Here is a 25,161-nt window from a genome sequence, read left to right on the forward strand (position 1 = left end):
TCACTAAACATAGCCTGAATCCCTCCACTCCTTATCTCTGACACTACAGCTTCACCTATCACCAGGCAGCTGGTGATATAACAAGGATAACCCAAGTAAGGGAAAGGGGTGGGAGGGAGATTTTAGATGGAGGGACAACATGTATGAAGATTTGTTTCAAATGTATCTGGGACAATGTTTTAATCAGATATGGTAAGATGACAAACATGAAGACAACTGCCCTGAAAGAAGTATTTCTTAGAATTTCCAAAAGGAGAGGGCATGCCACACCATAGAACCACCTGGAGGGGCATAAGCTTTGATCAGGAGACAGAAAAACAAGGATGAGCTGTCTCTGAGTCTTTTTGTTAGTAGGTATTATTCTCAGTTACTACAGGAAGGTACAGGCAAGGCGAGGTAGGTAACCTTGAGTTAAGTTTAGGATGGTATAGATTGAATACTTTCAGAGGGCTCTAAGATACATAGGTGGTCCTGTTACACAGTAGCTGGCCCTAGGGTAATTTAGAGCAGGGCAATGTTGGCTTGATGTATGAGTTAGAGGAGGTCCTTAAGGATATGGGTTTTAGATATGCTAGTTTGCACATGAATGGCATGACCTAAGGAACAGTGTCCATTGTCTCTCAAAATTAACTAGCGTTGCCACTAGGGGCAGTATGTCCAGGATTTGCAGTCCCCAAAGATGTCAAAGTATCATGAAATACATAAATAAAAAAACATGATTAATACAAGTCTTGAGCTAAAAGGGGCACTGATGTATTATAAAAGAGGTTCAATGAGGCCATAAGAAAGAAGTAAAGCAAGTACAGTGAGTCTAGGTAGGCAAACAGGGGCTAGACCTAAAGCAGCATATTTTTTCATTTTTTAAAACTTTACTCTTGTCAGGGCACAGTGGCTCACGCCTATAATCCTAGCACTCAGGGAGGCCAACTGGTGGACTGCCTGAGCTCAGAGGTTGAAGACCAGACTGAGCAAGAGTGAGAACCTGTCTCTAAAAAATAGCCGGACACCTGTAGTCCCAGGTACCCAGGAGGCTGAGACAAGAGAATTGTTTAAGCCCGAGAGTTTGAGGTTACTGTGAGCTGTGATGTCATTGCACTCTACTGAGGGCAACAAGTGAGACTCTGTCTCAAAAAAAAAAAAAACAGAACAAAACTTTACTCTTGTGGAATAAAAACAAAATCCTAAACCTCCCAACCAATTGACCAGACCTCAGAAAAACTTAAAAAACTAAGTTTCCCACCCATGATGAGACAGGATGTTGGCCATGTCTCATTATACCCCCTTCCTCGCTAAGTGTCACTAGACCTTTTTTCCTAAAAGTTAAACAGAAACCAGCCTGAGAAAACAAAGAACAGAAGGCTCCCCTGCTGACTGTTCTTTGCTTTTTTTTTTTTTTTGAGACATAGTCTCACTTTGTAGCCCTTGGTGGAGGGCCCTAACTCACAGCTCACAGCAACTCAAACTCTTGGACATAAGCAATCCTCTTGCCTCAGCCTCCCAAGTAGCTGGCATTACAGGTGCCCACCACAACACCCAGCTACTTTTTTTTTTTTTTTGTAGAGACAGAGTCTCGCTTTATCACCCACAGTGCCGTGGCATACACAGCTCTCACAGCAACCTCCAACTCCTGGGCCTAGGCGATTCCCTTGCCTCAGCCTCCCAAGTACCTGGGACCACAGGCGCCTGCCACAACACCCAGCCATTTTTCTGTTGCAGTTTGGCCGGGGCTGGGTTTGAACCCTAGGTATATGGGGCCGGCGCCCTGCCCACTGAGCCACAGGCGCCGCCCATGCCCAGTTATTTTTTGGTTGTAGTTGTCCTTGTTGTTGGGCAGTCCTGGGCTGGATTCGAACCTGCCATCTCTGGTGTATGTGGCTGGCAACCTAGCCGCTGAGCTATAGGTTCTGAGTCTCCTCTGCTGACTTTAACCAACCACCTGATGCTGTAGCCAAATTCTCCTCCCTTTTCACAATTTTGACAATGCATTATTCCTTCCTGATAAATCCCCATTACCATAATGGCTGGCTTACTGAGGCTGTGCAGAAAGGCTTTGTTTTTTGTTTCACTCGTAGAACCTAATTTTACTGCGTTTTAACGTTAAGTCTTTACCCCAAGTGAACATGGAATGTATGCAACATACATGATTGCTTACTACACATGCATATGCTCCTTCACGGGAATATTTATAGCCCCTCCTATAACCTGTTAAATATACATATTTAGCCAACCCTCCTGTCCCATACTTCTTCCTGCTATGGCCTACTTTTGATCCCTGCTGGAGACTCTATTTCCCAGGCTGTACATTGCAACCTATCATAAGAAATAAAGTTCTCCTTTCCGAAGGTATAGATCTCATGACTGTAGGTCGACAATCTTTCATTTTTAATTCTTTACTTTTATCTAGTGTGGTAGCTCACACCTGTAATCCTAGCACTCTGGGAGGCCAAGGAGTTAGAGACCAGCCTCAGCAAGAATGAAACCCTGTCTCTATTAAAAATAGAAAAAATTAGCTGGATATTGTGGCAAGTGCCTGTAGTCCCAGCTACTCAGAGGTTGAGGTAGGAGGACCACTTGACCCCACGAGTCAGGGTGCAGTGAGCTAGGCTAATGCCATAGGATTCTGGGTGACGGAGAGAGACTCTGTCTCAAAAATGATAATAATAGTAATAATGATAATAATGATAATTCTTTGGGCTCTCGGACTGCCGGTGCCCTCCCCACGTGGCCTCGCTGGCTTCGCCTGCGGCATGTGCTCCTCCATCTCCAACCAGAAACATCTGTCTGGGGAGGTGGAAACAAGCATGAGGCCTGCGGGAGGACCGTGTACCACATGAAAGAGGTGCAGTGCAATGGCTGCAGCTCCCAACGCTGCTGCTTTCTGTGCATGGTTTGCAGGAAAAATTTAAGATAGCACAACAGTGGCAATTCACAATTAAGAGATCTACTGCAGGGCGGCGCCTGTGGCTCAAGGAGTAGGGCGCCGGTCCCATATGCCAGAGGTGGCGGCTTCAAACCCAACTCTGGCCACAATCCAAAAAAAGAAAAATAAATAAAGTCTGTACTTTAAAAAAAAAAAAAAAAAAAGAGATCTACTGCAAATTCTGCTATGGAAAGAAGTATGGGCCGAAAGGCTATGGTTATGGCTAAGGCACCTGCACGCTCAACACAGACCACAGGGAGAGGCTTGGCATGAAGCCAGAGAGTGTTCAACCTCACAGGCCTACAACAAATCCAAACACTTCTAAATTTGCTCAGAAACATGGAGGTGCTGAGAAGTGTTCCTGATGTGGGGATTCCGTATACGCTACCAAGAAGATAATTGGAGCTGGGAAGCCCTGGCATAAAAGCTGTTTTCAATGTGCCAATTGTGGGAAGAGTCTTGAATCGACAACTTTGATAAAGAAGGTGAAATCTATTGTAAAGGAGCAATGCAAAGAACTTTGGGACCAAGGGATTTGGCTATGGCCAGGGAGCAGGGGCTCCTTTTATGCTCAGTAAAGGTGAAAACCCAGAACTAAGTCTCTCTTCATACTTTAGGGACAGATAACCTTCTACCACTAAACTACTATGAAATTCCACCAGCATTCAGTATTCTGTGTTACCCTATACCTGCACAGGCTGGCTAACTTATAGGAAGACAGCACTGTATCTTTTTGCTTTATTCTCCAGCATTTTCAAGAACCATTTCTTTTACATTTTAAATAAAACTTCAGCTTGAAAATAATAATTGTTTTTTTCCTTCAACTTCCTGCTCACAGAACATGTAGCACCTCAGAAAATGCCAAAGCTGTTAGTCTCAATCCCAAAAATAATGAGAAGCCATTATAATATTTTAACTAAGGTAACACAATTAGTTCTGTTATAAAAAGATCACTCTGGCTGGAGTGTGGAAAATGCCTTAGAGTGTGTATGCAGGGGTAGCCTGTTAGAAAAGAAACAACAGTGATTTTCACTAAGTAGATGTCCTTGGAATTATGAAGAAATGGACTGAATTGAGAAGTACTTAGGATTGGTACTCCATAGATTCTGGAGATTGACTGACAGAATATGGAGAACAAAAGAGACAAAATTCTCAAGAAAGACAGTGCTTTCTAGCACCAAATGAGCAGGTGAAAGATATATGTACTTCCCTGGAGGAAAAACAGGTTTTGGGAGTTTTATTTTTGCTTTGAAGTTGGGGGGTATTTAAAGTGAAGATCATGGGCTCGGCGCTCGTAGCACACTGGTTATGGCGCCGGCCACATACACCAAGGTTGGCGGGTTCAAACCCAGCCTGGGCCAGCTGGCCAACAATGACAACTGCAACAACAACAACAAAAAAGCTCAGCTACTTAGGAGGCTGAGGCAAGAGAATCGCTTAAGCCCAACAGTTGGAGGTTGCTGTGAGTTGTGAGTCACAGCTCTCTACTGAGGGTGACATAGTGAGACTCTGTCTCAAAAAAAAAAAAAAAAAAAAATTCAATTCGTATCATAATCCTATTTGTTCTAACATTTTTCCTAAAATCTAAAATCACACCTAAAATCTTTAGGGTCATATATTTCTCTTACTGTAAGACCCTCATAGGGAACTAGTGCAACTAGGAAGTTTGTCCTTTTTTCACTTGTTTACAACTATTCCTTTTGGTGTGCTGTGTGATTTTTTTTTCCTCTTCAGATAAAATCCACTTCATGGCCTGAAGCCTGTAGCTCAGCGGTTAGGACACAAGTCACATACACCAGAGCTGGCGGGTTCAAACCTGGCCCAGAGCCTGCCAAACAACGACAACTACAAAAAACAAAAATAGCTGGGCACTGTGGCAAGAGCCTATAATCCCAGCTACTTGGGAGGCTGAGGCAAGAGAATCACTTAAGCCCGAGTCTGAGGTGGCTGTGAGCTATGACACCACAGCACTTGACCAAGGGTGACATGAAACTTTGGTTTTATTTTAGTAAATTTTGTTCTCTTATTCTGTGTTATCCTGGGCTTAAGTGATATTCTTTATATTTTGCTCATTAAGAATATGTAATCCTTAGATAACCTGAACCACATATTTATCCACTGAAACGTAAAAAGTCTGAAGAAATCCAAACCAGTCACTTTTCCCCTGAATTTAAGATAATTATTTTCCTTGCATGATTTGGTTGGTATAGGCTCATGGGATAAGGCCCACAGCTTAGCTGAGCTTGCCTTGGCTGCCACTTAATGGGGGAACATCTTTAGGTCTGTGGGAAAATCAATGATCTATTTTACCCCTCTGTTTCAACCTGAAAATATATCTGTTTAGAATGTTTTAGACCTTATTTCCCTAGCCTCTTAAGGAAAATTTCTTGCTACCACAGAGAGAATTTTGAATGACATCATCAAATTGTTTCCCACAGTAAGTACAATCAAATTTACTAGCATCACTAGAAGACAGAGCTTGAACTACACTAGTGGATCAGAGGGCAAATGCCTTCCCAAGGCTACCACTGTCTTGCCAGCTAATGTTACAACCAATTGGGTCTCCACTGTAGGGCCTGAGAATAGGTAAGCCAGGATTCTCTTTATCTTATACAAGGGTACTCTAGAACCTAGAAGGAAGCAAGCAGAAATGGTAATCCAGAAAGAGATTATGAATTGCTTATTTGTTTTTTGCCTCGCTTATGATTAATGAATAGATTTCTACACATCAGATATTATTTTTTTCTATTATTATTATTTATATTTTTGAGACAGAGTCTCACTTTGTTGCCCTCAGTAGAGTGCCATGGCGTCACAGCTCACAGCATCCTCAAACTCTTGGGCTTAAGCAATTCTCTTGCCTCAGCCTCCCAAGTAGCTGGGACTACAGACACCCCGCCAAAACATTTGGCTATTTTTATTTTTGGTTGTAGTTGTCGTTGTTTAGAAGGTCCGGGCTGGAATTGAACCTGCCAGCTCCAGTGAACTACAGGTACTGAGCCTTTTTTTCCCTATTATTTATATTGTAAATTTTTCTAAGTTTGTTGTTCATCCTTTGATCTTTTGTTTGTGTGTGTGTTTTGTGTTTTATTGTGTTTTATAAAAATACAGTATTTTTAAAATAATCACATTTATCAATCATGCTATTTTATAGTATCTGGAATTGCTATCACTCTTAGAAAATCTTGCATTGCTGAATATCATTCAACTGTTCACCCATATCTTTTCTAAAATTTTTTTTTTTTTTTGTGGTTTTTGGCCGGGGCTGGGTTTGAACCTGCCACCTCCGGCATATGGGACCGGCGCCCTACTCCTTGAGCCACAGGCACCGCCCATCTTTTCTAAAATTTTTTTAGTTTCTTCTTTCTTTTTTGAAACGGAGTCTCACAATGCTCCCCAGGCTAGTCTTGAACTCTTGGGCTCTAGCGATTCTCCCACCTCAGCCTCCTGAGTAGGTAGGATTACAGGCATGTACCACTGCACCTGGCTAATTCCATTTCCACTGCTCCTGGCTAGTTTCATTTTCTCTTTAATTTTTTCTTATCTGTTGGAATGTAGTCTGACGTAAGAGTTGAGCTAAAAATATAATTTTTCCCCCAAAAGTTTAAAGTTAACCACCTCAATATAATTTACTAGAAAAGCCATTCTTATTTTCTTTATCTTTTTATTTCTAAATATAGACTCACAAGAAGCTGTAAAACTAAGTACAGAGACTAGCAGACAGAAATCAATGAAATAGACAATAAAATACAATACACGAAGTCAACAAAATCAAAAATTGATCCTTTGAAAAGATCAACAAAATTTGAAAATTCAAGCTAGAGTGAGCAATAAAACAAGAGGTAAGATTTAGGCTTGGCACCTGTATGTAGCTCAGCAGCTAGGGTGCCAGCCACATACACTGGAGCTGGTGGATTTGAATCCAGCCTGGGCCTGCCAAACAACAACTACAACCAAAAAATGGCCAGGCATTGTGGCAGGCACCTGTAGTCCCAGCTACTTGGGAGGCTGAGGCAAGAGAATCACGTAAGCCCAAGAGTTTGAGGTTGCTGTGAGCTATGACTCCACGGCACTCTACCCAGGATGACAAAGTGACAAAAAAAAAAAAGAGGTAAGATTTAAAACTAAACACAAACATGAAAGAAAGAACATTGTTACTTACTCTACAGAAACAAAAATGGTAAATAATGGAATACCATGAATAATTGTATGCAAATAAATTACACAACTTAACAAATTCCCAGAAAGACACAAACTATTGAAGCTAAATCTCAAAAGATCTATGATAAGGAAAAATATTGAATTAGTTAAGTTTTAAATTTTCCTTTAAAAAGCTCAGGCCTAGATGGCTTCATTGGTAAATACCCCAATCTTTTGAAGAAGAATTATTACCAATTCTTCACAAACTCTTTCAAAAACAGAAGTGGTAGAAACACTTCTCAACTCATTCTATGAAGCCAGTATTATTCTGATACTCAAATTAGACAGAGCTATCACAAGAAAACTATAGACCAGTATCTCTTAATAATACGGATGAGGGTGGCGCCTGTGGCTCAGTGAGCAGGGCACCGGCCCCATATGCCGAGGGTGGCGGGTTCAAACCCAGCCCCGGCCAAACTGCAACAACAAAAAAAAAATAGCCGGGCGTTGTGGCGGGCGCCTGTAGTCCCAGCTACTCAGGAGGCTGAGGCAGGAGAATCGCCTAAGCCCAGGAGTTGGAGGTTGCTGTGAGCTGTGTGACACCACGGCATTCTACCGAGGGCAATAAAGTGAAACTCTGTCTCTACAAAAAAAAAAGAAAAAAAAAAAAATAATACGGATGATAAAAATCCAAAACTAAATGGTGGTAAGCCAAATCCAGCAACATATAAAAGGGATTACACCCCATGACCAAGGTGGATTTAACCCAGGAATGCAAGATTGGTTTAACATCTGAAAATCAATTACTATACCAGCCGTAGCTTGAATGTGTCTCCTCAAGGTTTATGTATTAGAAACTTAATCTCCAAAAACTGTATTGGGAATCGGGGGCCTAAAAAGAGCTGATTAGTTCTTGAGGGCTCTGTCCTTATAAATGAATTAAATCCCATTCTTATAGGAGTGAGTTCCTGATAAAACAAAGAATTCAAAGCTGGGTGCAGTGGCTCATGCCTGTGATCCCAGTGCCTTGGGAGGCTAAGACAAAAGGTTCATTTGAGGCCAGGAGTTCAAAACTAGCCTGGTCAACTTAACAAGACCCCCATCTCTACAGAAAAATGTAAAATTAGCTGGCTTGGTGGTATACACCTATAGTCACAGTTACTCAAGAGGCTGAGACAGGATTATCCCAGGAGTTTTAGGTTATAGTGAGGTATGGTTGCACCATGGCATTCTAGCCCAAGCAACAGCATGAAAGCCTGCCTCTACATACACACACACACAGAGAATAAGTTCAGAATGAGTTTCACCCCTCTCCCCTCTACTTACACTCACCTGCTCATTCCCCTTTCACCATGGAATGACATAGCAAGAAGGCCCATAGATGCCAGCACTATGCTCTTGGACTTCCCAGATCCAGAACCACGAGCCAGGTAAATCTCTATTCGTTATAAATTATCCAGACTGGGTATGTAGTATTGTGTTATAAGAGCATAAAACAAACCAAGACAATAATAAATCACATCAACAGATTAAAAAGCAAAATCCACCTGATCATCTCAATAGATACAGAAAAAGCATTTCACAAAATCCAACACCGTTTCTAGAAGAAGGCAGTGAGGGAGAGTTTTTTGTTGTGTTTTGTTTTTTTGAGACAAAGTCTCAAGCTGTTGCCCCAGGTAGAAGGCTGTGGTGTCATAGCTCACAGCAAACTCTAGCCCGGGCTCAAGCAATCCTGTTGCCTCAGTTTTTTCTATTTTTAGTGGAGATGGGGTCTTGCTTTTGCTCAGGTTGGTCTCAAACTCCTGAGTTCAAGCAATCCATCCACCTCAGCCTCCCAGAGTGCTAGGATTACAGGCGTGAGCCCCCCCCACACGGCCAAGAGTTAGTGTTTAACAGCTACAAACTTTCTGTTTAGGATGATGAACAAATTCTGAAAATGCAAAGAGGTAGTGACTGCAGGTAAATGTTCTGTGTGTGCTCTTAATGTTCTTAGAAACATTGAGAAAGAGTATGTTTTGTTTTGTTGAGACAGAGTCTCACTATGTCACCCTCAGTAGAGTGTGGTGTCGTCACAGCTCACAGCAACCTCAAACTCTTGGGCTAAAGCAATTCTCCGGCCTTAGCTTCCCAAGTAGCTGGAACTACAGGTGCCCACCACAATGCCCAGTTATTTTGTTGTTGTTGTTGTTGTAGTTGTCATTGTTGTTTAGCAGGCCCAGGCTGAGTTCGAACCCACCAGGCCCAGTGTATGAACTATAGGCACTGAGCCTTTTTTTTTTAAACAGATTCTCACTCAGTTGCCTGGTGTTAAGTGCCATGGCATTATTGCTCACAGCAACCTCAAACTCTTGGTCTCAAGCCTCCTGAGTAGCTGGACTACAGGCACCTGCCACAACGCCTGGCTATTTTTAGAGACGGGGTCTCACTCTTGGTCAAGCTGGTCTCGAACTGGTGAACTCAAGCAATCTGCCCACCTCGGCCTCCCAGAGTGCTAGGATTATAAGCATGAGCCGCTGCGCGCAAGAGTATGTTCTTAATGTCACTGAACTATACACTTTAAAATGGTTAAATAGTAAATTAGATTGCATGTTATATATATTTACAAAAAATCCACACCCTTTCATGATAAAAACACTCAACAAACTAAGAATAGGAAGAAACCTCTTCAACTTGATAAAGGACATCTACAAAAATGCCACAATTAACATCATACTTAATAGTGAAAGTCTAACTGCTTTCCCCTCTAAAGTCAGGAAGAAGACAAGGATGTTTACTCTCACCATCTATTCAGCATTGTACTGGAGGTTCTAGTCAGGGTAATTAGGCAATAAAATGAAATAAAATCCTTCTATATTGGAAAAGAAGAAGGCTAAATTCATAGATGATATGACCATATACATAGAAAAATCTAAGAAATCCACCAAAAATAATACTATTAGAGCTAAAAAAAAAAAAAAAGTTCAGCAAGGTTGCAGAATGTAAGACCAATATACAAAACTCAATTGTATTTCTATACACTAGCAATGAATACTTTTTTTTTTTGGAGACAAGAGTCTCACTTTGTTGCCCTCAGTAAAGTACTGTCGAATCATAGCTCACAGTAACTTCAAACTCTTGAGGTTAAGCAATTCTCTTGCCTCAGCCTCCCAAGTAACTGGGATGACAGACGCCTGCCACAATGCCTGGCTATTTTTAGAGATAAGGTCTCGCTCTGGCTCAGGCTGGTCTCAAACTTGTGAGCTCAGGCAATCCACCTGCCTTGGCCTCCCAGAATTGAATACTCTTAAAAATAATTCTTTTTTTAAAAATTCCATTTACAACAGCCTCAGAAAAAATAAAATACGGTCTGTGGCTCAAGCAGCTAAGGCGCCAGTCACATACACCTGAGGTGGTGAGTTTGAATCCAGCCTAGGCCCGCCAAACAATGATGGTTGCAACAACAACAACAAAAAAGCCAGGCATTGTGGTGGGCGCCTGTAGTCCCAGCTACTTGGGAGGCGGAGGCAGAAGAATAGCTCGAGTCCAGGAGTTAGAGGTTGCTGTGAGCTGTGATGCCACAGCACTCTACCCAAGGCAACAGCTTGAGGCTTTGTCTCAAAAAAAAAAAAGAAAGAAAGAAAGAAAAAAGAAAGAAAATATTTAGGAATAAATTTAACAAAAGAGTAAAAACTGGCCAGGTGTGGTGGCTCATGCCTGTAATCCTAGCACTCTGGGAGGCTGAGGCCAGTGGATCACCTGAGCTCAGGAATTCGAGACCAGCCTGAGCAACAGTAAGACCTTGTCTCTAGTAAAAATAGAAAACAACTAGGCAGGTGTTATAGTGAGCACCTGTCATCCCAGCTACTTGGGAGCCAAGGCAAAAAGATAGCTTGAGCTTAAGACTTTGAGGTCGCTATGGGCTATGACGCCACATCACTCTACTCAGGATGACAGAGTGAGACTCTCACAAAAAACAAAACAAAACAAAAAAAAACTCCTTTAATCTAGAGGTAGCATAAGTGAGTCTGTTCTTTTCACAAAAGATAAACTAGAATAAAGGACTCATATATAGCCTCCCTTGTAAACTGAATTTGAGAGAATTTCCGATCCAATTTAACCATCATCAAGCTTCACTTACTACTGGGAAGTGATCTAGACATTTGGAAGAACCTAACTAATCATATGTGCCACTTTTATAAATACATTCCTTCTACAACACTCTTTAGTAACATTACTGAATAAAAATAAAGGCAATCTGGCTGGGTGCAGTGGCTCACACCTGTAATCCTAGCACTCTGGGAGGCTGAGGTGGGTCAACTGCCTGAGCTCAGGAGTTACAGACCAGCCTGAGCAAGAGACCCTGTGTCTAAAAATAGCTAGGCATTTTTAGGGTGCCTGTAATCCCAGCTACTTGGGAGGTTGAGGTAAGAGGATCACTTGAGCTCAAGAGTTTGAGGAGGGCTACAAAATGAGACTCTGTCTCATAAAAAAAAAAAAAAAAAAAAGATTGAGAAAAATAAAGGCAATCTGTAATTCAAAAACCAAAATAGAAAAAAAGGCTTGGTGCCTGTAGCTCAAGCAGCTAAGGCGCCAGCCACATACACCAGAGCTGGCAGGTTCAAATCCAGCCTGGGCCTGCCAAACAACAGTGACAACTACAACCAAAAAATAGCCATGCGTGGTGGCAGGTACCTGTAGTCCCAGCTACTTGGGAGGCTGAGGCAAGAGAACCTCCAGGAGTTGGAGGTTGCTGTGAGCTATGACGCAATGACACTCTACCCAGGGCAACAGGTTGAGATTCTGTCTCAAGAAAAAAAAATAGAAAAAAAATAAAGGCAATCTGTATCAAGATATATAATTGCTCAAATATTTATTAATCGGAAGGATTATACAATAAAATTCAGATGCATACAATAACATGATAAAAAAGTTATTTTTCAACGAGCCACAAGCTCCTTATTCTTACCATGTAAGGATCCACAGAAAGATAAAGAGTTCTAACTCGTACTTGTCCTTCACTGATATTATCTGGTAAAGTGACTTCTTCCATTCGGAAATTCTCTGCCACTGGGTTACCATTTTTTCCTAAAATAGTAGGAAGAAATATGAAGTCAAAAAGGCACTTTCTTGTATAATTATTATTGTTTAAAAGGTCACTATAGGATTCAGAGCACCTCCTTAAAACAGATATGACTGAATCTATATTTTATAATTTCTCTGCAACCATAGAAATGACTCAGCATAAATGTCATCAAATAGTTGTGATGGCTCTTGATTCTTTTTAAGAAGTTCTTTTGGAATACTGTCAACTTCAAATTTCCCTTTTTTAAATAATTACAGGTAAATCACCTCATCTGTTTTAAAATTATAGAAGGAAGTCAAACAGTGGAAAATCACACCTAGCTCTTTGTTAATTATGAAAATTAAAATTTACTTGTAGCAGAAATACCACACAAATACCTAAAAAGTTAGGTAAATTTTCTTTCTTCGTTTTAAGAATCAAAAGAAATATGAACATATTATTTAAAAAAAAAAAAAAGGAAAGTCGGGTGACGCCTGTGGCTCAAGGAGTAGGGCGCCAGTCCCATATGCCGGAGGTGGCGGGTTCAAACCCAGCCCCTGCCAAAAATCACACACACACACACAAAAAAAGGAAAGTCTGTCTAATTAGGAAATTAAAAAATCTGAGGTATAAGAAAAATCTGTAAGCAGGAAAAGTAATCACTGAAAATATACAGGCAGTCCTTAGGTTACCAACAAGAAAGGCTCTGCAAATTTGTTCTTCAGTTGCCACTTGTATTTTAAGTTGGAACAGGTCCATTTACCTATTACCTGCAATAGCCTCTGTTCATGGGAGTCATACATCAGTCAGATGTTTGTAACACGGGGACTGCCACATGTACTCATCTTCGGTTATGTTTAATATAACCAAACTTAACTATTCAAACAATCATTCAAGAGTTATTCAATTGCTAAAGATTGTAAAGTTCTTAATATAACTGCTCACTTTACTAAAACTGAGCTCTGAAAAGTTAAGTGATTGCCCGGCAAAACCAACACCCAAAAGTTTCTATGATGCAGGTTATGTGTCAACAATGACAGAAGTCAGCATGTTTCACACAAAAAAGAAAAGCAAATTTTAAGAACCAAGAATACATAAAAAGCCACACATATATGTAATATAATATCTCAAATGTTATGATTCCAAAAACCTTATCAGCAAATGGCCTTGGTAAGTTATCATTTGAAAAACTGAGTATTACTTTGTTTGAAGAATTTTTTCTCTTTCCTAATGTTAATATATCACAACCTTAATTTACCACACTGACATCACTCCATTTGCACAATAATTTTCAAAGACATAGCTGTTCATTCATCACAGAAAATACATACCAGGTCGGGAATTCAATACCACTCTTTGTACAATCATCACTCTGTGCAGTGGTCTCACAAGATTTCTGTATAAAATAACTCCTATAAATAGAAAATTTTTTAAATCACAAGAAAAATTTGAAGTACTCAACAATTTAAAAATAAAAAAAAAAAAAAAGACCAGGCGCAGTGGCTCACAACTGTAATCTCAGCACTCTGGAAGGCCAAGCCAGGTGGATTGCCTGAGCTCACAGGTCCAAGACCAGCCTGAACCAGAGTGAGATTCCTCCTCTAAAAATAGCTGGGGGTTGTGGTGGGTACCTGTACTGGGAGCTACTGAGGAAGCTGAGACAAGAGAATTGCTTGAGCCCAAGAGTCTAAGGTTGCTATGAGCTATGACACCATGGCGCTCTACTGAGGACAAAGTGAGACTCTTGTCTCAAAATAAATAAATAAAAATAAAATAAAAAAGAATCCCATTTATATTTCTGAATGAAGAGGAAAAATTACATTTAGGATCCCAAAAAGATAAACATTCTTGTTAGAGTTGCCTCCTAAAGCAAACATATGAAGAAAGACTAAATCTATTCTGAATTCATAGCCAAGAGGAACAAATTTATTGGAGACTGAGTGAGGCGAAATGTTTTTAGTCTCAGATAATTCAAGCACATTCATCCTCACACCACCATGATTAAGCCTCCTCCTACTACGGTTGATTAAACGAAAACAAGATAAAATATATTCCTCCAGAGCTAACCTGGTGGCAAAATAAAAACATCAACTGTTCACACTGGGAGGCCAAGGCAGGTGGATGGCTTGAGCTCAGGAGTTGGAGACCAACCTGAGCAAGAGCAAAACCCTATCTCTAAAAAATAGCTGGGTGTTGTGGCAGGTGCCTATAGTGCCAACTACTCAGGAGGCTCAGGCAAAAGGATCACTTCAACCCAAGAGTTTGAGATTGCTGTGAGCTATGACACCACAGTACTCTACCAAGGGTAACAAAGTGAGACTGTCTTTAAAAAAAAAAATAGCAAAAAACCCCAACTGTTTTAAATGAGATACATACAAATTTTCAAAGGTTCTTTTATTCACATGTAGGCTCACACCTGTGGCTCAAGTGGCTAAGGCGCCAGCCACATATACCTGAGCAGGCAGGTTCAAATCCAGCCCAGGCCCGCCAAACAACAATAATGGCTGCAACCAAAAAATACTCAGGCATTGTGGTGGGCGCCCGTAGTCCCAGCTACTTGGGAGGCGGAGGCAGGAGACTTGCTTGAGTCTGGGAGTTGGAGGTTGCTGTGAGCTGTGATGCTATGGCACTCTACCCAGGGCGACAGCTTGAGGCTCTGTCTCAAAAAAAAAAAAAAAAAGAAATTACACATGTAATCCTAGCACTCTGGGAGGCCAAGGCAGGAGGATTGCTTGAGTTTAGAAGTTGGAGACCAGCCTGAACAGTGACATCCTGTCTCTACTAAAAATAGAAAATATTAGACGGGCACTGTGGCTGTCTCTAGTCTCAGCTACTCAGGAGGCTGAGGCAGAACTGCTTAAACCCAGGGGTTTGAGGTTGCTGTGAGCTAGGCTGATACCACAGCACTCTAGCCTGGGCAAATGAGTGAGACTCTTTATCTCAAAAAAAAAAAAAAAAACAAGAAAGAAAGAAATTCCTTAAGTTTTGCTGACTACAAAAGCAATAAATCAAAGGTATTTTTGGTTCTGCCCCTGTGGCTCAAGCGACTAAGGCACCAGTCACATACACCTGAGCTGGCGGGCCCACCAAACAACGACGGCTGTAACTCTACCCAGGGTGACAGCTTGAGGCTCTGCCTCAAAAAAAAAAAAAAAAAAAAAAAAAATCAAAGGTATTTTTAAATCCTCACCCTTAGGAACTTCTACAACATAAGGATGAGTTTATTCTGGGTTTACAATTTGAGCTAATAAAAGAATCAAAATGAAGTTCCCATCAAAAATGAGAAAGTAAACGTGTTGTGAGTGTGCTTTATACAATCAGGCATCACTTGATGGGGATATATTCTGAGAAACGTGTCAGGTGATTTCATTGTATATGTATCATAAAAGGTACTTACACAAACCTGTAAGAGGGTATTTATATGGGATAGCCTATTGTCCCTATATGGGATGTTAATGTACTGAATCCTGTAGGCAATTGGAACACAATGGTAAGTATTTGTGCATCTAAATATAAACAAACAAAAAACATATCTAAACATAGAAAGGTATAGTAGGGCTAGGCGTGGTGGCTCACGCCTGTAATCCTAACACTCTGGAAGGCCAAGACGAGTGGATCATTCGGGCTCAGGAGTTCTTGAGACCAGCCTAAGCAAGAGTGAGACTCCATCTCTAAAACTAGCCAGGCATTGTGGTGAGCATCTATAGTCTCAGCTACTCAGAAGGCTGAGGCAAGAGGATCAATTGCGCCCAGGAGTTTGAGATTGCTGTGAGTTCTGATGCCACAGCACTCTAGCAACACCAAAGGTGAGACTCAAGTGTCTCAAAAAAAAAAAAAAAAAATGGTAGACCTGAATAGGGCACTTACCCTGAATAGAGCTTATAGGACAAGAGGTTGCTCTGGATGAGTCAGTAAGCAATGAGTAAATATGACATTACTGTACAGTACTGTAGACTTTATAAGTACTACCCACGTAGGCTACACTAAATGTATTCTAAAATTAAGTGATTGCACTATAATGGCTATCATATCAGTAGGCAAGAAGAGATTTCAGTTCCATTATAATCTTATGGGACTACTGACATTATACTTGGGCCATTATTTTGTCTGTAGAATGTCCTGATTGCTTCCTCATAGTGTCATTTACCTTGTTCTTCTATCTCCTCCCCTTATCAGTGATTGATGATTAGATCTAAAGGTTGCATTAGATTCAGGTTCAATTTTTCAGGCAGGAAACTTTAAAGGTGGTGCTACATGCATCCTATTTCATCACATCAAGAAGTCATGATATCGGGCATCCTATTTCATCACATCAAGAAGTCATGGTATCAGCTTGGTGCCTGTGGCTCAAGCAGCTAAGGCACCAGCCACATACACCTGAGCTGGCGGGTTCGAATCCAGCCCCGCCCACCAAACAACGACCGCTGCAACCAAAAAAAAAGCCAGGAGTTATGGAGGGCGCCTGTAATCCCAGCTACTTGGGAGGCAGGGGCAGGAGAATCGCTTGAACGCAGGAGTTGGAGGTTGCTGTGAGCTGTCATGCCAAGGCACTCTACCCAGGGTGACAGCTTGAGGCTCTCTCTCAAAAAAAAAAAAAAAAAAGAAGTCATGATATTTTGTAGGACCACACACATTTTAATAAGGACATTTTCTATTAAATTATTAATGTTTGTAAATTATGTGAAGATTAAAATGCAAAGTTTTTCCAAATTCCAAACTGTTCTTAAGTGGTTATTAATAGTACCATGATGGATACATTTTTAATTAAAGGAATCTTACCGAATGAAATTTCCTATGTGCCTTCTTTTCTAATTACTTTTTTTTTTTTTTTCATAAACAGTCTCACACTGTTTCCCAGGCTGGAGTGCTATCATGCAATCACAGTTAAATGTAACTTCAAACTCTTGGCCTCTAACAATCCTCCCACCTTGGCCTCCCAAAGCACTGGGATTATAGGTGTAAGCCACTGTACTCAGACGTCTAACTAATTCCAATGGTATAATTTATTTCTTTAAAAATACTGATTATCAGCAAAAAAGTATACTCTTTTTTGAGAGAGTTTCACTTTGTCACCCTTGGTTAAGTGCCATGTTATCTTAGCTCACAGCAACCTCAAACTCTTGGGTTCAAGTGATTCTCTTGTCTCAGCCTCCCAAGTAGCTGGGACTATAGGTGCCAGCCACAATACCAGGCTATTTTTAGAGATGGGGGTCTCACTCTGGCTGAAGCAATCCACCTGCCTGGCCTCCCAGAGTGCTAGAATTATAGGTATGAGCCACAAAAAGTATGCTATTAAACTACTATCCATTTATTCAATTAGAAAGTTTTCAAGAGTCAAATATCACAATTGACTAACATAGGATAATTACATAATACACCTTAATAATGTAACCCTTATAAACACTACACTCTTACATTACACTAGTTTTTTCTTTTTTCTTTTCTTTGTTGCCCTGGATAGAGTGCATTGGCATGATAGCTCACAGCAACCTCAAACTCTTGGGCTCAAGAGCTCCTCTTGCCTTAGCCTCCAGAGTAGCTGGGACTACAGGCTCCAGCCATCATGCCCAGCTAAATTTTCTATTTTTAGTAAAGACAGGGTCTTGCTCTTGCTCAGGCTGGCCTCAAACTCCTGAGCTCAAGTAATCCTCCTGCCTTGGCCTCCAAGAGTCCTAGAATTATAGGCATGAGCCACCACACCCCTGCCTACACTAAATTTAATTTTTAAAAAGTAATTAAGCTATGCCATTATGATGTCATCACTAGACAAAAAGAGTTTTTCAGGTACATTATCTTACAGACAGTTTCATATTCAGTCCATCACCTACTGCTTATCAGTATGAAAAGCACATTATTAAAGTACAAACAATGCATTAAAAATATAAAGAGCCTGATTTAGTAAGAGACACCAAGTTCAAGATTTGGAAGGACGGAGGAGGAGTGTTAAATTCATCCTGGGTGTGGGAAAAAAACACAGCATATCATGCAGAGGGTGCCAAAAATTGTATATATATTTTAAGAAAGGAAAAAACTGTATTAAAATTATAATACTCAATTCAGATATACTAATAACAAAAGATGAATACAAGTCATGTTGAGCACCTATTGTAATTGCAGAAGTCAAACGTGACTTGATTATTAAAACAAATTTCGTTTTTTCCTTTCTTAAAAGATATGTACACTGTTAAAATGTGTATAGATTTGGGGGGGGCACCCTCTGTATTTGCCTGGTATAAAATGGGTTCCTAATTGGTGCTAAACAATATACCAAAATAATACTACATTAGAAGCCTCAACTGAAAAATTTACTTTGGTGCTGGTCATAAAGACTTGCATGTTATTTGAGCATTTATTCTGCAGCCTAGTAAAAGGGGAAAAGGTTATTGAACTAGGATGAGCAGAGTACAAATGCTGGTTCTTTTTTTTTTTTTTTAAAGACAGTTTCATATTGTCGCCCTCGGTAGTCACCACTCACAGCAACCTCAAAATCCTGGGCTTAAGCGATTCTCTTGCCTCAGCCTCCCGAGCTGCTGGGACTACAGACACCCGCCACAACACCCAGCTATTTTTTAGAGAGAGGGTCTCCCTCTTGCTCAGGCTGGTCTTGAACTCCTGAGCTCAAGCAATCCACCTGCCTCCACCTCCCAAGTGCTGGGATTAGAGGCATGAGCCACTGCACCGGGCCCAAATCCTGGTTCCTAACCAGATGGATGGAATCCTGGAAAAGGGGCTTCTTTCAGCCTGTTTCCTGAATGTTTGTTTCTTTTTTTTTTCTTTTTTGTAGAGACGAGTCTCACTGTACCGCCCTAGGGTAGAGTGCCGTGGCTCACACGGCTCACAACAACCTCTAACTCTTGGGCTTACGCGATTCTCTTGCCTCAGCCTCCCAAGCAGCTGGGACTACAGGCGCCTGCCACAACGCCCGGCTATTTTTTTCTTGCAGTTTGGCGGGGGCTGGGTTTGAACCCGCCACCCTCGGCATATGGGGCCGGCGACCTACTCACTGAGCCACAGGCGCCGCCCTGAATGTTTGTTTAGAAAGGCCAGGAACCAGCCAATGATTTTACATTCATTGTCATGTTTAAACCTTGCCTCTCAACAACCCTGTTCGGTTAGTACTATTGCCATCATTTCATAGATGAGGAAAGGAAGGTAGAGAGAGGCTGAATAATGTATCAAATACACCACATAACCATTTCCAAAACAGGAGGATCATAAATTTCTGGGGGGAGGGGTGAAGATACAGGGTCTTTTGCTCCTTTGCCCAAGCTGGAATGTAGTGGTGTGCTCACAGCTCACAGCAGCCTTCAACTCAAGACTCAAGCTGATGCTCCCACCCCAACCGCCCCAGTAGCTGGGACTACAGCTGGCTAACCCTTTTTTCGGTTTTTTTTTTCTATTGTTTTTGTTTTTAAGACAGCCTCACTCAGTCGTCCTGGGATAGAGTACTCTGGCGTCATAGCTCACAGTAACCTCAAACTCTTGGGCTCAAACAATCCTCTTGCCTCAACCTCCCAAGTAGCTGGGACTACAGGCGCCCGCCACAATGCCCAGCTAGTTTTTCTACTTTTTGTAGAGATGGGGTCTCTCTCTTTCTCGGGCTGGTATCGAACTCCTGAGGTCATTTGATCCACCGGCCTCGGCCTTCCAGAGTGCTAGGATTACAGGTTTGACCCACTGCACCAGCACTTTTTTTTTTTAAGAGACCAGATTGTGTCCATGCCCAAACTGGTCTGGAACGCCTGGCCTCAAGCAATCCTCGCGAGATGTTTTCTCCCTGTTTATGACCTTCTGTGTCTTTTTTCGTGTCCACCCCCTATGCCTGACACAAGGTAGATAATAAATACGTGTTCAGTTAGACCCGGCGGCACCTCAAACACGGTGACGTCCAAACTTGAGGTTTCTTACCCCCAGCAAGTCTAAAAAGCAAAGCACCGATCTTGCTTCTTCTCCAGCATTCCCTATTCTAAGTCCTAAGCAATAACGCCAGCGTCACGGGTAGCTCCGGAAGGAAGCGTGGAAGTCACTTGGGTTGCGAGTTTCCTGCCTCGCTGCGAGGGACCAACCCACCTTCCACAGCTCCAGCTACACAGCCCGGTACGCGTCAGTCACCGTTGTGGAGCTGAGGAGGGGAGGAAATATCGCGTGATTTGCCGTGAAGAGGGCGGGTCCGCACGACCCGACCTTGCAGAGCGACCTCCGCTCCCCCACCCCCAGCGCAGTACGCAGGCGTACGACTAGGCTGTTCCCCGCTCCTCCTGCCCTGCTAGGGGCGGGATTGAGAAGTCTAAGGACTGTTCTTAAGCAGCCTGCCACACCGAGTTGGAGAGGAGGCCTAAGTGCGGATCTTCCACCGACAGACTCTAATCTGGGCAAAGTGCGTTAATAAATTAACAGAGATTGGTGCCCTGTGGCCGCCGTTACTGCCAAGATCCAAAAAGCAAATCTTTCAACTTGTGAGTTCTCATCCAGCAAAATCCTTGAAGGAATTTTATTCGTTTTATGGACTTCTTCCTAATCCTAAGATTGGGGATTACAGTTAGAGAGGGACCGTCGAGCCCACCCCTTATTTTATAGACTGGGAAACTGAGACTCAGAGCTGATATGGTTGGAGCATCCACTTTTCAGCTGATTAGGGCAGCGCTGGGATTAAAGCCTCTCTCTAGATTGCTTTAGAGAGGCCTACTATTTAGTTCACAAAGAATTCCAAATTCCTCAGAGATTACCCAGTGTGGACTGATTTCTCAATTTTGTTAATTATTAATCGCCACTTTTTGTGCTGGACTGGATTGAGCAAGGAGTGTTTATAGCGTGACTGGTTTCATAACAAAATTTTACAATTCTCTAGAGTCTTAGCTCCCTTTCGGAGTTTCTAGTGTTCACATCACACCAGAAGCGGGCAGCTAAGTGGCCTTGACTGGACAGGAAATTTAGTGGGTAGGGCACCGGCCACATACACTGAGGCTGGCGGCTTGGCCAGCTAAAACAGTAATGGTAATTGCAACAACAATAACAAAAGTAGCTGGACATTGTGGCGGGCACCGGTTAGTCCCAGCTACTTTGGAGGCTGAGGCAAAAGAATCGCCAAGCCCGAGTTTGAGGTTGCTGTGATCTGTGAGCCAGGGTAGTCTATCCAGGGCAACAGCTTTAGACTTTGTCTCAAAAAAAAAAAGGCTTTGCGCCCGTAGGTAGCACAGTGGTTGGGGCACCAGCCACATGCACCGAGGGTGGCAAGTTCGAACCCGGACCTGGGCCTGCTGAACAACAATGACAACTGTAACAAGAAATAGCCGGGCATTGTGGTGGGCGCCTGTGGTCCTGGCTACTTGGGAGGCTGAGGCAGGAGAATCACTTTAGCCCAAGAGTTTGAGGTCGCTGTGAGTTGTGATGCCATAGCACTCTACCAAGGACGACATAGTGAGACCCTTGTCTCAAAAAAAAGAAAGGAAGGGAGGGAGGGAGTCACCTCAGCTCCAGTGGCCTAGCAACCGCAGTCTTAGAAAAGGCAGAGAAGAGACAGAGAGGTCTCAGTACAAACTGCTATACTGAGTAATTTCAGAACTCTGTAATTTTCTGTACACTGATACAATTTATTTGAGGTTTTCCCCAGGAAACAGCAGAACCTCCTTGTAGCCCTGAGATAATTACAGCTCCTCACTCTACCAGAATGTCTGGAGAAAGTCAAGATAAGTGACACAGGACCACAGATTGTGACCAAGAACCACTGAGCCTGTGCACAGGCTGAAAGAATGATAATATTAACCCCTAGCTCATTATAATACTAAAATTCCCACCCAGGGGAGGGATTTGCCTACCATTTTTTGTTCACGGGATGTATGAACAAGCATGAATCCTCACCGTGCTTGGTGCGGTACACTCCACCCCAAACATACAAGGAGTACACTCCCTCTATGCATTATTCATTTTCACTTCCATGAAAACCCCTAACCCTGCTAATCTGGGAGGTGAATTTCAGGTAGCCTGTGCCTCCCCATCCCAGTTGACCATCCTCTGGGAAGATGGAAAGGAAGAAATAAATCCTTTCTTCCTTCACAATTCTTGATGTCTCAGAATTGGCTTCCTGTGCTTCCAGCAACAGTGACCCTCCCCCTTTGTGGCTTTCATAACAATAGGACAGTTTACCCTAAGAGACCATCTGAATTAGGCAGGTATAAGTATTGCTGTTTACATTGTATTCATGTGGGAGCTAATAGCTCAGCACAAATCATGGGATAGTGTGGCTGAAAGATAACTGGAATGGTGAGCAAGGAGGTAGCAATCAAACAGGCTGGAGCTCCTGGTAGCCTTCCCTCTGAGCATTTTTACTTCTTTGGGAAAGCTTCAGGAAAAGACTAGGAGAATTATAGTACTTTTCAAACACCTTCAGACAGGAGCTAATCTTTTTTATACTCCATATACAGGCAGGCCTTCAATAACCTTTTGTTACAATAATTGAACCAACTGGGTGGCGCCTGTGGCTCAAGGAGTAGGGCGCCGGTCCCATATGCCGGAGGTGGCGGGTTCAAACCCAGACCCGGCCAAAAAAAAAAAAAACACAAAAAAATAAAAAATAATTGAACCAACTGATGAAAAAGAAAAAGACTCAAACAGATTGAAAGTAGTAAGATAAAATAGGGCAGGTGCAGTTGCTCAGGCCTGCAGTCCCAGCTACTGGGGGCTGAAGCTAGAGGATTGCTTGAGCCCAGGAGTTCAAGGGTATACTGAGCTATGATTAGGCCACTATACTCCAGCCTGGACAACAGAGGGAGACCCTGTCTCTAAAAAACCAACAACAACAACAAAAACACAAAACAAAAAATACCAAGATAGGGCAGCACCTGTGGCTCAGTGAGTAGGGTGCTGGACCCATATACAGAGGGTGGCGGGTTCAAACCCTGCCCCAGCTGAACTGCAACAAAAAAATAGCCGGGCATTGTGGTGTGTGCCTGTAGTCCCAGCTACTTGGGAGGCTGAGGCAAGAGAATCACCTAAGCCCAAGAGCTGGAAGTTGCTCTGAACTGTGACACCACGGCACTCTACCGAGGGAGATAAAGTGAGACTCTGTCTCTTAAAAAAAAAAAAAATGCCACTCATGGTGGCTGATGCCTGTAATCCTAGCACTCTGGGAGGCCAAGGCAGGTGTATTGCCTGAGCTCACAGGTTCGAGACCAGCCTGAGCCACAGCCAGACCTCATCTCTAAAAATAGCTGGGTGTTGTGGTAGGCACCTGTAATCTCAGCTATTTGGGATGCTGAGACAAGAGAATTGCTTGAGCCCAAGAGTCTGAGGTTGCTGTGACCTGTGATGCCATGGCACTCTACGGGGGTGGGGGGGTAGGGAGAGAGGGGGACAACAAAGTGAGAATTAGTCTCAAAAAAAAAAAAAAAAGATATGGGCAGTGCCTGTGGCTCAAAGGGATAGGGTGCTGGTCCCATATGCCGGAGGTGGTGGGTTCAAACCCAGCCCCGGCCAAAAACTGCAAAAAAAAAAAAGATAGTCTAGGACTTTATTATTATTTTTTTTTTTTTGAGACAGAGTCTCACTATGTTGCCCTTGGAAGAATGCTGTGGCATCACAGCTCACAGCAACCTCCAACTCTCGGGCTCAAGTGATTCTCTTGCCTCAGCCTCCCAAGTAGCTGGGACTATAGGTGCTGGTCACAACACCTGGCTGTTTTTTTGTTGCAGTTGTCATTGTTGTTTAGCAGGCCTGGGCTGGGTTCGAACCTGCCAGCCTCAGTGCATGGCACTGTGCTACAGGTGCCCACGCCTAGGACTTGATTTTAAAAGACACAGTCTTTTAAAGTAGAAAAGAAGCCCTGAAATTAAATTAGTTTTGGCTGTCTTGATTTTATCTAGGGCCTATGAACTTTTTGTAACAAGTATGATTTTACTACCCAGATTGAGTTCCCATCCCCCAAATTTCAAGAAACAAGTGGAGGATTTATAGACACATTTTCATTATGTTTCTCGTCTACTTCACTATCCCTAAGGGTTACTATCATTCTATGCAATGATTCATTTGAGTTAGAGCATGCCTTATGTGTTTTTTCCCCATATGATTAAGTTTTCAAAACAACTCTGTTACTATTATTCTCATTTTATAAATGAGGAAACTGAGATTAAATCAGCTAAGTACTAAGTCAGATTAACTAATTAATAAGTAAAGAAGCATATTTCCTACCTGAGTCCAAGCATCTAACCCGTTTCTGTATTTGCCATAAATCTGGAATTCCTTACCTTTCCCCCTCTGCAGACCCTTGTACTGCCGCCTTCCATCCTTCAAGTAATTTGTGATATAATCATTTTCTACACTTAACTAGATGTCAATTTTTCTCATTTCTACTTTATATAAAAATACATGGTATATATTGTTTCATTTAAGCATAATAAATATAAATTCTTAATCTGATACATTAGTATATTCATTCATTAAATTATTTTTAAATTAAAATGACCTCATATGATTGCCTATATAGTCAATTCTGTCAGATTACAAATTAATTAGGAGAAATAATTCAAGTCTATCCCACCTGCATGGTATATAGCACTTAGTGCAACATCAAAGGTAATTTGGTGCTAAATAATATCTTTCCACAGAGATGATAATTGTTCATAATTACATGTGAAGTCTCACAATTAAATTTGTGAACTTGCCACTGTGTGGTTACATTGGTGGTACTGTACAAACAACTCAGTGAGGTTTCATAACCTTGATGTATCAGTGTCTCAGTTATGTTCATGTCAACATAACATGTGGTGGTATCTTACTGAGTGGCATTCATTATCGTTGTGGGTTTTTGTGTGCCTTTGTGAGAATGTCAGAGCTTGAATTAGAGTAACAAACGAACATTCTTTTTGCCTCATGGCTCTTGCATCATGACAATGTACCAGTTCACACAGCACTATCTATAAGAGAGTTTTTAGCCAGTAATCAAATAACCATATTGGAACACCCTCTGTTCTCACCTGATCTGGTCCCTAATGACATTTTTTTTTCCCTGAAGGAAATACTAAAAGGAAGACATTTTGATGACATTCAGGACATCAAGGGTAATACA

The 25,161-nt window shown here is 42.0% G+C and overlaps 1 protein-coding gene and 1 pseudogene across 5 annotated transcripts in view; one reads left to right on the forward strand and one right to left on the reverse strand.

The window, feature by feature from the left end:
* PTGR2 (prostaglandin reductase 2) overlaps positions 1-20,288 on the reverse strand; it is a 43,312-nt gene extending 23,024 nt beyond the window's left edge. The window contains exons 1-4 of one of the 5 annotated variants that reach the window (XM_053601768.1): positions 20,172-20,188; positions 14,555-14,757; positions 13,433-13,513; positions 12,006-12,124 (exon numbers count right to left, since the gene is read on the reverse strand). In XM_053601768.1, the coding sequence (XP_053457743.1) occupies positions 12,006-12,124; positions 13,433-13,513; positions 14,555-14,630 (276 nt within the window). In that variant the 5' untranslated portion in view covers positions 14,631-14,757; positions 20,172-20,188. The other 4 variants (XM_053601767.1, XM_053601770.1, XM_053601769.1 and 1 more) reach the window with 4 other exon arrangements.
* On the forward strand, positions 2,786-3,547 carry LOC128593814 (cysteine and glycine-rich protein 2-like; annotated as a pseudogene).
* Positions 20,289-25,161: the final 4,873 nt, after the last annotated feature.

The sequence above is a fragment of the Nycticebus coucang genome, chromosome 9 (assembly GCF_027406575.1).
Source record: "Nycticebus coucang isolate mNycCou1 chromosome 9, mNycCou1.pri, whole genome shotgun sequence".
Taxonomy (NCBI): domain Eukaryota; kingdom Metazoa; phylum Chordata; class Mammalia; order Primates; family Lorisidae; genus Nycticebus; species Nycticebus coucang.